This window comes from Haliotis rufescens, unplaced genomic scaffold, assembly GCF_023055435.1.
Source record: "Haliotis rufescens isolate VD_foot unplaced genomic scaffold, xgHalRufe1.0.p SCAF_6, whole genome shotgun sequence".
Classification (NCBI taxonomy): Eukaryota; Metazoa; Mollusca; class Gastropoda; order Lepetellida; family Haliotidae; genus Haliotis; species Haliotis rufescens.
In genome coordinates, this window is record NW_025964334.1 from 32495129 (window position 1) to 32508577 (window position 13449).

General features: G+C 40.5%; 1 protein-coding gene across 1 annotated transcript; it reads right to left on the reverse strand.

Moving 5' to 3' along the window:
• Nucleotides 1-271: 271 nt before the first annotated feature.
• Nucleotides 272-13228, reverse strand: LOC124115064. Its single transcript, XM_046475900.2, has 3 exons — nucleotides 13074-13228; nucleotides 11646-12226; nucleotides 272-2472 (listed from the first exon to the last, which is right to left on the reverse strand). The coding sequence occupies exons 2-3, from the start codon at nucleotides 12217-12219 to the stop codon at nucleotides 2171-2173; spliced, it is 876 nt and encodes a 291-aa protein (XP_046331856.1). The 5' UTR covers nucleotides 12220-12226; nucleotides 13074-13228; the 3' UTR covers nucleotides 272-2170.
• Between the last annotated feature and the right edge of the window lie 221 nt (nucleotides 13229-13449).

Genomic DNA, 13449 nt, shown 5'->3' on the forward strand with positions numbered 1-13449 from the left:
GGAACGAGTCTTAATGGACAAACCAGCGTTTTAAAGCGTGAACAATTGTTGCATACATTGTGACCATACGATCCCCAATCCAGTTGACTCTACCGGAAAACTTGAATCAGTTGTCCTTCCGCGGTGGGGGATTCATATACTGTGAAACCTTGTTAACCTATCCAGGTGACTTCTATTGGGAACGTATTACTGCGATGTTATTAGGTATCCCTGATACACATCCTTGTTTTGTTTAAACAGCAACAGATAAAGAAGCACAAACAAAATCAAATACTTTTTGAATTTTTAATTCAAATTCGTCATTTTTACACATTTTGTACAAAATATATAATCAACATATATACAATCTTGAACAACCTTTAGAAGGAAACCTCCATTCAGCTTCCGGTTTTCCCGGATCTGACGTCATAATGGTACCATGCATACGTCACTCTCGCTCTAGCCTCAACACGCACTCAATGGTGCTTGTACCACCATCTCTTATCAACAAAACATCGTACAGATAAAGCAATAGAAAAATAGGCTTTGTTTTGGCAGTGAAGGCACCGTATTCTGGCAAAAACGTACATGCTGCCGATCCCTTCAGCAGAAAATGCATAGTTTAAATATTCAAATAATAATGCATGTTTGAAATCGTCTTTGAGACGAGAACAACCGGAGTTCAGTTTGCAGCACAGATTAAAGTGACAGCGAGAGAGTCTTGATCTGAGATCAGGTGACCGAAAGAGGGGTGCGTATTTGCCAAGACTTCTAAATATTGACGTTATGGGTTGCTGGGTTGTCGCTTTGGTGAAAAGCACTGCAAGCAGGCCTTCACCATGACCTTTGACATTGTGTGTCCACAACACTGTGGGCACACAATCGTAATACATGAGATACGTGTATTATATAGACATGTTAATATTCAAAGTTTCCAAATGGTGAAAATCGCTTCAACATAATTATTCAAGTTACATTTTAAGTAATTTGGACAACAAAGTATGCCTTACTAATATGCAAAAAAGTTATCTGAAATGTGTGATAATTTCGGAAAAAAACTTGAAATGGGCTGGTTTCGGTCTAATATTTCCGTCTGCCATCAGAAACTGTTGTGTAGTCAACTAAGATGTTGGCTCCACACGAGACGGGGACAAACAACTTCCCCAATCTAACGCCGCGTCCCCCAGACAGGAAGCCCTGTGCTGTAACTGTGGGAACCAGCTACAAGCGCAGGCCAACTCCAACACTGGGCCCATTCACACAGGGAGAGATTATCCCCAGTAATATCTAAATACACTCTAAGCTCAATTTTGTCTGAGTTTCAACAATGGCTTTTTCTGTAATTCCCGGCCGTGTTTGCAATGAGAGACATCTAGCCTTTGTACCTTATCGGCGTTATGGAAATTAATATTTATTGATGATGATTATCCGGATTTTTTGTTTACAGAAGAGGCTATAACGTAAATTAAATTCGGATTTTGGTGTCTTTTTAGATGACTTTCTGAAAAGAGGGCGGATTTGATATGAAAAGGAGACACATCAAAAAGAAATATTGAATCAAACAAACACGAGTCTCTATGCCAAACAACTGAAGAACAAGGACCTGATTTTGGAAACAGGCCGAGACGCCCTTCATCCCATTGTTCAAATTTGGAGGATCTGTATTTTGAACATTCCATGTTCAGACGGAACAGTACGGTCAAGCGAGTGAATATTGCTTGATGCTGCGTCAGCATTGTTGCATCTGTTTGCAGCGAATAAGGGGCCTAGAGAGGTTTAGGTCAAATATTCTTTTATTGGACGGACTCAGGTCAATAACTGAGATATCTTGGCAAATATCAACTTATCGGACTGAGATTTCACACAGGACATTGAGAACACAAGGGTAGCATATGCAGCACATGAGTCTTCAAGAGACTTCAGACACGAGAAAATGTTATTTTAGTACGCCCTGCAAGTTAAATAAATTATGCTAATTTATGCAAATGATTCCATGAGCAAGAATGATGATGTATGGCCTTCGCGGCCAACCAGCACTGGGTGAGCCCCATATACCAGATGAGCACACTAATATCACAAATAGTTCACTTACACACTCAAGCACTGTATGCACGTGCTCTTGCATCAATCACGTGACTCGGAATCATGTCAGTCACTCTACAGTCTGAATAATGTCTGGAATAATTGAAGCTCACGGCTCCCCGTTTGCATTTTGGGGGCTGTTGAAATAAACATAGTCTGATGATTTTGTTGTTGTAATTGTTTGTCCGCTGTTGTCTGCATCGTAATCATCAACGATTGGTCCAATAATAAGTTGCCCTAGCAACTGGCTTGATGGCGGATGTGGGTTTCCACAACTGTCGTCACTTCCGGAATCATACGCGTTTTGCTGGAACTCGCGAACAGCCCGGATATTGCTCTTCGACTTTAGGCGATCACGTGCTGGTTCATACGGCTGCACTTGAACATATGCTCTTTCACATTCCATCATTTCTGAAAAATGAAGAACAATTGATTAGTTTTTGACACAAACTTAACAACATTAGAATGAAGCAAGATTTGCACCAAACAACGGATTGTTCACAATTACACGAATCTAAACACGTCCGATTTATGTAAAATCTGTTTCTATATTGGTCACAGTCCAAGACGGAATACCTGAAGATAAAAGATCTAATTATTCCAATAATTACGTGACTTATCACATTATTTATTACCCCTCGTTGCGACAAATTACACATTAAACCAACTTCCAGCGGCACCGGTCCCTGTAATCCTCAATAATGAGGTAACCCTTATCGTTGAATTCCGGACAACTAGTCATCTTCTCGAGACTTAATTTGAGAGGACCTGTTAACCAAACAAGTGATCACAGAGTTGGCAAGAGGTAAGTACAGAGGTCAACTGGACAGGTATGGTTTGTAAGTGGGTGTTAGATAGCCGGGGGATATGATCTGGACGAAGGAGGCTGTCCACTCCGCCTTGTCTCATCAACATGATGTAACGTTGTATAGCTGACCTATGGTAAGTGACTTGGATAAACCGACGTGTGTTATTATCTCAACCCGCGATGAATGAGAGCTGGTTTGGTTATGTATAATTTTGTCTTTAACGATTATAATAGTACTACAATTTAACGAGAGGTTAAAAATGTGGCATGGCCGTTAACATAAATCCGAAATTCAAGAATTATGAGGTTTGTCCGTTAGACACTGTTATCAAATTTATCGAATGCCAAATATTGCCCAAATGCAATTATTTACTAAAGAACTACTTGTATTGAATAGTTCAGTGGTTATAACTGTGGGAAAAACTACAAAATTCAACGAATGATATTTTGCACGCGATCAAGGTAACCAGGAGGAGCTCACAAAGCAGACCACCTGTACTTGAACTGTGTACTCGGTAACCTTAGCAATTAGGTGGCAAACAGTGAAGGGGGGGATAAGGGTATCTGCTCTTCACCCTCTGTCCACACTCAACGTGCATATGGATACGCTCTACCCGCTAATGACGTCTGCTTCCGTGGACATGGAAGCCATTTTGTTTTTTTATTTAGACTCATTAAACATCCAATTTGTTCATCATTTGATTTTTTTACGGCGAGGTTTGCTGAGCTAAAGGGCACAAATATAATTTGTTTTTCATGTTTCGTTTAAAAGTAAAAAGCAAATATATTCAATTTTCTGTCGATAGTGAAATGTTTACGTCCGCATGTTAATGAGTGACGAATTTAACCTTTAAATTTTAATTCACAAAATCGTTATGCACTTTTCTGGTCTTTTCAAAGCAACTTCTGCGCAAGAGTCAATATGTATTGGTCTAAACACACAGAAAAACCTTGCCAGTTGAAAGAGCATTAACGATTTACGTTTGTCGTCCAAGGTGAAAATAAACATGTCTCCGATCAATGCTGTTCTGTCATTCTCCCATCGCCTCCAACTGGCAAAGTTTCACGGTCAAGTTCATAACACGCTGTGTACCTGGCGGGAGTTGGCAGACACGCAGTATGTTTCCGTCAATTTGAATTTGTGAAAAAGATTACATGCAGATTTTTTAAGACTTGCAATTGTTTGAAGGTTGCTGTGCTTTTTTTGGCCGCAGCACAATGTTGGCAAGTTATCCAATAATCAGCCGAACAAACACGGACTGAAGAGTGTTACTGAATCATAACATGGCGCAAAAGGCCGAGCTTCGCATGAAACATGCATGGTCGCTAACATTATAGAAATGCATAGATTATTTGTTGTCAAATATCCAGTATATATTTAAAGGACAATAAATCAAGGGTTTGGTTGATCACTTCGAAATTCCATTGGATGCATTTTCCTTGACATAGGAGGAATATGCAGGATTTTGCTGTAAGAACGAGTTTTTTCGACTTTACAAACGGTTTACTCGAAAACTAGGAAAGATTATCACCTTGGCGAGGTAAACTTAAACACTTTTTCACACATTCTGGAGTCGAGATTACGTCACATGGCACCATAGCAAATGCGGATTGAATTGGCACTACGGGTTTAACTCTGAAATAAACATACTAATTTCCTAACTACGTGTATTAGCCATAGTTCGACCTTGACCTCCTAAAGTCAACATACGACTTTCCCGGGATTTGCCTCAAAAGCAATCTGGTTGAACTGGCGAAGAAAAAAACACTACCGGCTTATCGTCGGTTACGAGTCAACAGTGGATTTCCTTTCCCACTCTCGAGTTTTTAATATTTGTCATTCTTTGTAATTTCCTCTCGACATTAAAATAACAAACTCCACTAAACAATCTACACGTCGTATGAAGGGTTTGACTTTATTTCCCCCACGATGCCTGATGACAGATTTCAGCTAGCCCAATATCACTCCGCGGCAAAACGTAATCCCCTTGTCCGCGGATGTTATCAACTGCTACCCCTCAATTAGGCTGCAGCGCGATGTTTATGGGAGTTTTCACGATTCTCCCCATCTGTCCTCCAAAGTGAAACAACTCGGATCACAAACTCGACATTTTCCCACAAACTGAGAGTACCGGGGCTCCTTACAAGCGACACGTAATTTACAAGATGGCTGTTAAGATGAAACATATGGGGGCTTATATTATTCAACACAATTTATCATTTACGCCGTTGACAAGCACGAAGCACCAAAATGAAGGAGAAATAGATGTCGTCAAGATACTGTAGTCCTTCAACTGGCGTTCGTGCACACTACCATCTTACCGATAACAAAGCGTATCATATGACATTATAATTAACGAGTTATTAATATCACATTTCACGATACTAGATGTCAACATACTATATTCTTCGAATGTTTTTACAAACTTCACTTTCTTTACCGATAATCAGTCGTATCAAATGACATTTTAAGTAACGTGTCATTAATATCACATTTCATACATTCTGAAAATAATTAGGTCTAAACATCGAACAAATTACAAAAATACTCTACAACAGGCCTCCGTTGTTGAATCAATGTTAATCTTGTTTACTTTCCTTTGCTCGTTTCCTAAGGCGCCATGAAATGAAAATGTTCTCTTGATAAATCCCTATTACCAGGACACATTAGGTCACGGTCAAAATACCCTTACTACAACGCTCGCGGTCACAGGGTATATAAGGTCCAGCATGGGGTTGGGGTGAGTTGGTAATCCTTGGAAGATGGAATTCCTCCACGTTCGTATTTCACCCATCGGCACAGATTGGTCACCCATGGGACACTCTCGAACCTCAGTATGAAAACTTGATAAAAGGATCGTCCAGAAATGAATAAATACATATTTATCTAAGGTGATAAAACCAGTCAGCCCGGATATACGTTTATTGACATATTCTCAGAACTGTGTATCTCATAGAATACAAGACAATTTACACCAAGAACTCGAAACTTGTTCGACCTTATTCATAATGTTGAATAGAGAGGACGAGGGGGACATTAGCTAAACCAATTTAGACATCAACTATCCTTTCTTGCCCTAGGGGCTGAAGAGGTTTCAATCCCAGTCGCTCCGTCACCATATCTAACAAACTCGTCTGTAAACTTCTCGCCTTACACCATTCATAAATCCAGTCGACTTGTTTCGATACAATAGAAGGCCGCAACGCACAGACAGGCCCGCAACAAAGCCATCGCCACGCCTGGATGAAAACCATCCCTGGATCTGCTGCGTTTTTTTAATGACGATGTACCTCGAGAGATTCGAAAAAGGTAGTTTTGTCAGGTCAATTGTGGTGTGGTGATGGTTGTGGTGGAAAAGGGATGATGCAGCCAGACACGTAACGGGAGGTTCTGGGACAACGGGGGACCATCTACAGCAGTGTGGGGATCGGGGAGGGAGAGACTAAAATGTAGGGAGTACTTGTTGGGGAGGCTTAATGGGTCGGAACAAGAATATGTGACAATGGTGACTGCTTGAAACCTGAAACCTTATGTCTCAGTAGTTGATGTATAGTATGCTAATTCAAACCAACGGAAGTGCACATTTATCAACTTTAGTCGATTTGAAGTGTTAGTGTTTGTTTGTACTGGAAATTATCATACAATTGGGTTTGAATTAAGATTTAGGAAAAACGAAGATCTCGACGGACTTGAGACATGCGAGATACATCAACACATGACACGCTCCATGTGGACAACTTCAAGTACGCGGCACTTCAATCCTGATAAAAGTGTAGAAAAAGATGGAAAAGGGGCGATTGGTAATAAATCCACACTCGAACCTAATGGGCAGTGGGCAAGAGAATGTAATTGTTGACCACCTGTTGACTTTAAAACGTGGTCAACAATTGCAACTCCAACACGACGAGCATCCTCTTGCCCTGAAACAATTCTATCTCTCCGAGTGAGACCTGCAATTGTTCTGCATCGGATGACACCCGTGGAGGTCCATCAAGTTTATTCTTGTCTCAACACGATAAGAGAGACCCTCGCCCACATCGTTCGACCCCATAAATGACGTGAAATCCCTCCCACATCCCACCCCCAACTTCTCAACAGAAGGGGGCATTGTTCTCCTCCACAAGACAATGACTGTAACGGGGTACAGGGCGTCGCGTCGAAGCTAATCACTGACCCTAAGCTACAGGTGCCCGCTTGCCCACCAGGCTTCCTTTCCCAACGTTTAAATTGTAACCGAATCAAAAATTGACCAAACTCAAACAAACTAACATGGCTTTAAGGGACGTACAGGAAGTTAGACAATGCTGCGTTTTTGTGACAATGGCCCTCGAATACTTAAGAACTTTAGAGGCATTGTCAATTATAAAACGCAAACGCTGTTCAATACCGGAGACTCATGTTCGAAAGACACCTTAGTTTCCGTTTGTGCTCGCCTGGCTCTGCACATAACAAATATTAGCAGAGACGATTCGCTGTGACAAACTGATGAGAAAATCTATAGCTGGTCTAATTATGTTTTTGGTCCCTATAACAGTCCGGGCTCTGAGCATCGCGGTTGTTTGCCCAAGTTTGTTTGGGATGACCCCCCGTGCCCGAGTGGACGTAAAGTGTTGTGGACATTGCGCCCACCTCAGAGTTTCAACCAACTGAAGAACATAACTATCAACGTTTGATGTTGCTACAGACAAAGCCTCATATTCTTGCTGTGTTTGCAAGTTCAAATTTTCACAGAATAATAAAAGAAAGAGGATTATTTTTGTGACAAACGTCTAATCCAATTGCTTGTCTTGACCACTGAAACTGACCGGATGGAAACAGGGAAGAATGTGTCGGATTGAAGCACAAATGTCCAAATACAGACACCGTCCGAACACGTTATTTCAGCCCGCCTTGAGAAGAAAATGTACACGTGTATGCTATTAAGAACTAGATGTCTATGTTTTGTGCTATTGTTTTTTAATAAAACGTGATACTGCAACTGCTCCTAAATGAAATATAACTGCAGCAAATTTTATCTTATCTTATCTTTTCTTATCTAGCCAAACTGACATACCGCGATGAACGTTATAAAGCTAATTCTCATGAGTGCTTCGTCTCACAAAGACGATGAGCACAAAGAAATATTTTGGCAAGCCGAGAAGATTCTTGCAAGAGCTGCAGCCAAGCCATGGTCCCATAACCTTTAGCGTATTGGCAACAAGTGGCAACAATGAGGCAGAGGAATGCAGCCAGTAATTCTACACCGAAGTCACCATCGATGATCAGACTGATAAATACGGACAGATTAGTGGGTGGGAACCTAGCTTACGAATAAATTAGGGTTCAACGTCGTCCTGTAGAATTTTGGTTCCCATCCTAAAGAGGATGTGCCTGCATTAGCTGGCGGGAATCTGTCGATTAATGCAAAATATATACTTGAGGAAATGCCGGCTGTGTAGCCCGGAAATATAGCTCATATTACATGAGTATGGAATACGAGTCTTAACCCATGGCAATGAGAATGTATTATGCAATCTTGATGGCTATCGTAAAAGGACATAATTTAATAAGATTGACAATTACCAATGAAATAAAACATGACTTTTTAGGGCTTTCTCGAAAAAGATAAATAAGCTCAAATAGTGACATGTCTCGTGATGCTGATGGTGCAGAATGGGAGTAAAGGACCACACCCGACAACCGCCTGGGGCGAGAGAGAGGTGAGCTTAGGTCGGGACAGAATAAGGAGGAACGGGATTCCACTTTCATTAATTTAGCTCTTGAGCCTCGCCAAACTTTCCACATGCCTCACCACTGGGCCCTAGGAACCAGAGCAATGACTCATTCTTAAAGATTGCTCTCATTTCTGCCACTGGCTCTAAGTTTCCCATGCTCCGATGCAGACGTTCGATGCAGCCGTTTCCGGAAAAGGGAACCTGTCTTACTTTTATATACTCCAGGCTCAGTCGCATCTTTGATGTTGAAACACATGCGCTCATAAAGGGGCGGTGGAGTCCCAGGAAAATTTAGCAAGTTATGAAACGAAATAAACATTTATAGGATTCCGTGATATATTTTATGACTTGCATTACGGGGTAAAACATCAAACTTTGAAATAAAGTGCACCGACGTATTGAAACACTTCTTGCATGAATAATATATCTTAAACCCCTGCAAATGCAACGCGGCCTAAAATATCGGCTAAACAAACATCAACGCGGATGTTAACGTTATGTTTTCAAGGCAAAGTCCATAATTGAACCCAACACGTAGGGGATATTTTTAGTTACTTCGCATACTTCCAAATATTGTCGGTCCTCACTGTAGCCGCCATTCACATGCGTGGGTGCACAGGCGTGTACTCGGTAAGTTTATTTACAGGGCAGTTAACACACCAGGGAGATACTCGGCGTTAACACACTAGGGAGATACCCAAGTGTAAGAAACCGGCGCATAAAGTCCCACCCAGAATCATCAGTGGTCATGGTATATAATACCTGAATCATAGAAATTACTAAAACTTGGAATGAGTGAGTGGTCAATATGAACACTGATTCAAATTTTGGCGGGTTACACTGTTTCCATGATAATGACATCTACCTACATGGGAACTGTTTCATACGGTGTCATGTTTTTAGAAATATTGCTAAAATGTGTTTTTATTCTGAGATTGATCCAACATAAATGTCTTTAACGGGTAACATATATACTGCAACCGCCAGCCACAATTTCTATTTCAAGAAAAAAAATACCAGTAATCATGAACCATATTATACGGAATATAAGCACGTACGTATCTTCATACATATTTAAACAGTTGGCTAGATAACCTCACGACTATGTAACCACACATTACAGCCATGACTGAAAGTTGTCCACATCAAACTGTCATACATAATCCCACAAAAACGCCAGCTTCAATCACAAAGTATGTTTGCCTTCAAGTCAGCATTAGACAAAACAAACCCAACCACAAGTACGAAAATGCACACAACATTCCTTGCAAAACTATCTCGACATGTTGAACACGAGATGATTAACTGCTTGTCGAGGGGACCAGAGTTTCCTCCTTGTTTCAAGCACTGTAGGCAAAACATGTAATTATCCCGATAAAAACATCTCACAACATAGTGATGTTAAACTCGAGTTGACGCTGTGGCCACGCCTCATTAGGGCATAAGGGTACATCCCAAGTATGTTAATTAGACCTTTCTGCCCTGAGCAGATAAAACCCGGGAACGCGCATGTGATTGTTTTATTTCTCACAAAGGGTTAATTTAAATGTTGACGACAATTACCCGTGGCATAGACGTTATCTTGCTTCAATAAAACTATCAGGGTGGGAAAATAGTTACATAAACCATTACAATCATAAATGATTCAATAAACGCGTCACCTGAAATTGTTTTATGACAGTAATTAAACACTTTCAGTGATTCTTAATTGTAATGTGTCATGGGAAATTGTTTCATATAATTGCATAACGTTCCAAGATACGATCGCCCATTTTCCTGTCAACATATTACAGATCTGAATTCGAATCCTTCTTAACCTACACTGTCACATTTGATTTGGGGACTTGAAGAAAACCATTACGTCACAAACGGTCACTTTCTGAATCAAATTGAAAAGAAATAAAGATAAGTTTACTTTTAGTAAAATTTAATTATATTAGAATAGTTATAATTATTATCATCATACTGTTATTATCTTTTAAACAAATTGGTAATGTTATCACAACCAAATAATATATCCATTAACTGTTCTAATAGGCATAGAATGATGACAATAAAAACCCTAATAACAATAGCATGATAAAAGATTCACAAAGAACTCGAAGTGCTCCTACTATTTATAAACCCGACACCAAACCAAATCTTGCCCTGCTGCAAGTTCATGGTCAGTGTATGTTTTTTCTCGAACGAGCGATTCCACTCCCCCGCCCTGTCCGTCCCTGGGGTCAAGAGGGGCCACCGAGGCAACATGTGGCAACCATTACCCCAGAAGCGACCAATTACTCTCTCGGGCTCACAAATATTTTTGATAACGCTTATCGTAAAGCGGGGATCTCAAGAGTGTGGGAATTTAATTGACACAGTATATACGGCGTATCAAATACCTAACCTTCGCATGCCGAGTTGGTTTGTTCCGACGAGGTCATACAGAGTTGCGTCCCCTTGACCATGTGAATGACAGCGATTACGCTGCAAGTCCTAACATGTTTGGCGAGACGTTTGTTTAGTGTGTGCTTTGAAGGGGATACGGGGGATATATGGGCCGCAATGAGATAACGCCGAAAAAGCTTTCCGACATGTTGAAACTTGTCAGAAACTTGCCAAGGAAACGCTACATTACATTTATACTATTTTCTTCATTGATCATTTCACATGCAAGAGCTTTTGAGTATTATTTAGAACACTTTCACAAAACTTTTTACATTAATTTCATAACTTTTGTTACCGTAATATTAAGGGTGGAAAAAAACTGAAGTTATTTGGCAAAAAAACATTCAGTCGGCACAGTAGTCTTTATACGCATCCGTAGCTATATTAAACATCTAGATCTAACATGTTGATACAAAACTAGACTTTTTGACTTGTAATTTATCGGTAACCTATCAAACGCTTCTTACATAAATTAGCTATTCCAAACCACAACCAGGTAAATATCATCAATATCCGCACCGCTGACAAACAACCTATATCCCCTTAGTCATAACAGAAAACATTTGAATATAAATGTAATGTAAAAAAATAAATTAAAATGAAGTTGAATTTTAGAATAAAAGATTCTTACCTGGATCATAAATCATTTCTTTCTCAAGCGCCTGTCTCTTGCTTTTGATGTAGCAGGCAGCGAATACAAACAGGACAAGGGATACAGAAACTATGCACAGTATTCCAATCAACGCCATGGCTAAGGTCTTCCATTGGTGTTCGCTGGACGATACAGCAGACGTCAAATCCAGAACGCTCCCTTGACTTTTCTGAGGCTCGGTTGTGTCTTCAATAGATACAATGGTCAATTCGGATGTTGGGTCCGTGGATTTACGGTGGTTTTTCTTTCCTTGGTGATGTCCTTTATGATGTTTGCCGTGCTTGTGGTGGTCGGGATGGGCATGCTTCTCGTCAACCAAACCACCTTCGTCCGGTCTCTGGTTAAAGTCTATGAACTCCCGGAATGGCCCGCAGATAGTGTCGCCGTGGGAGTGACAAGGTTTTCTGATAATCTGGTTCTTCGGACATGTAGAACAATTTTTACAAATGTCCAGTTGCACATCTAGGAATTGTCCATTTGGACACTGTGCTACTCCGCTCTCCGTCGGGATTGCAATGTACAGCAGCACCACACATACAAACATAACCTTCATCTTGTGTCTGCAATAGTAACACAAAGTTTCAAATTAATCTTTTGTTCTCAGCAATATAACATAACATTGAGATTGTGACAATGTTGACATTAAGTACATTTAGTTGTCTCCAAAATAGTTGCCTGTATTATTACACACGATGCATGAAAAGGCGAATACTTAAATTCAAATCCAAAATCCAAGCGTGTACGGAAGAAAGCACATGTCAGGTAACATATTTAAGTCATCAATAAAAACCAGCCTATCAACTGACTATGTATATCATTTAATTAATTTTCAATATTTAATATTTCAAAACGATTAAGGTAAGATTCAGGTCGTTACATCCGGTCCCATGTCAGGTTTAAAAATAGCCAATGGATCGTGATTTGGCAACCAATTTTCCACCTTCTATTTATAACCAAAATTGATATCGATTCAAATACGATTTCGGATTACAACGTTTAATATTTCAAGTAATCTGAAAGTCAAAACAACTTTACTGGTACCCGTTTCTGCTATTGCACAATATTGAATCATCGATATAAATACATATTCGACAGTGTCTCGTCTTAGACACGAAAGTTTGAAACAGGCAACCTAAAATATCCGTTTGTGAAAATATCCAAAGTCATGCTCAGAGTCGAAACTATCGAAGCGTCAACAAAAACTCATTCATGTAAGCATAAGGTAAGTAAACCTCGCTAGCCGCTAGTGTGCCTCGCTCGAGTTAGCATGGCCCGTTCATAACCAGACCTTGTCTCACGGCTTTCATTGCTGAAGACACAACACGTGAAAATATATCAGATACAGTGAAACGACTTGCCTGTGACCGTAGACAAATATCACTATCACGCAACTCCAGATCGACTTACCTTATGTCGCAGCGATTAACCAAGAGAATGATTAAAATCCACACAATCCTCGATCTATATTCACGTATCCTCTCTCGCTCCTGTCTGTTACTTGTATGAACGCAGACGGCAATGTGTTCGGACTTGCACACTCAGCATTCACAAAACGTCAGCTCGCCGTTCGCGTCAGCCAATCAAAATCAAGATCCTCTATAAGGGGCGGGGCTTAAATGGGTCAATGGCGAGGTCATGTTCATTCAATGGTTTTGACAAGTTCTCAAGTCGTGCGCATGTCTGGATTGGCCACGACAGGCGATAACTTGATGTTTTGACGGATTTTCATCAACCAGCTGAGCGCGGATAAGGAGAGTCTAGCTTGGAAGTCTCACTGTCGCAT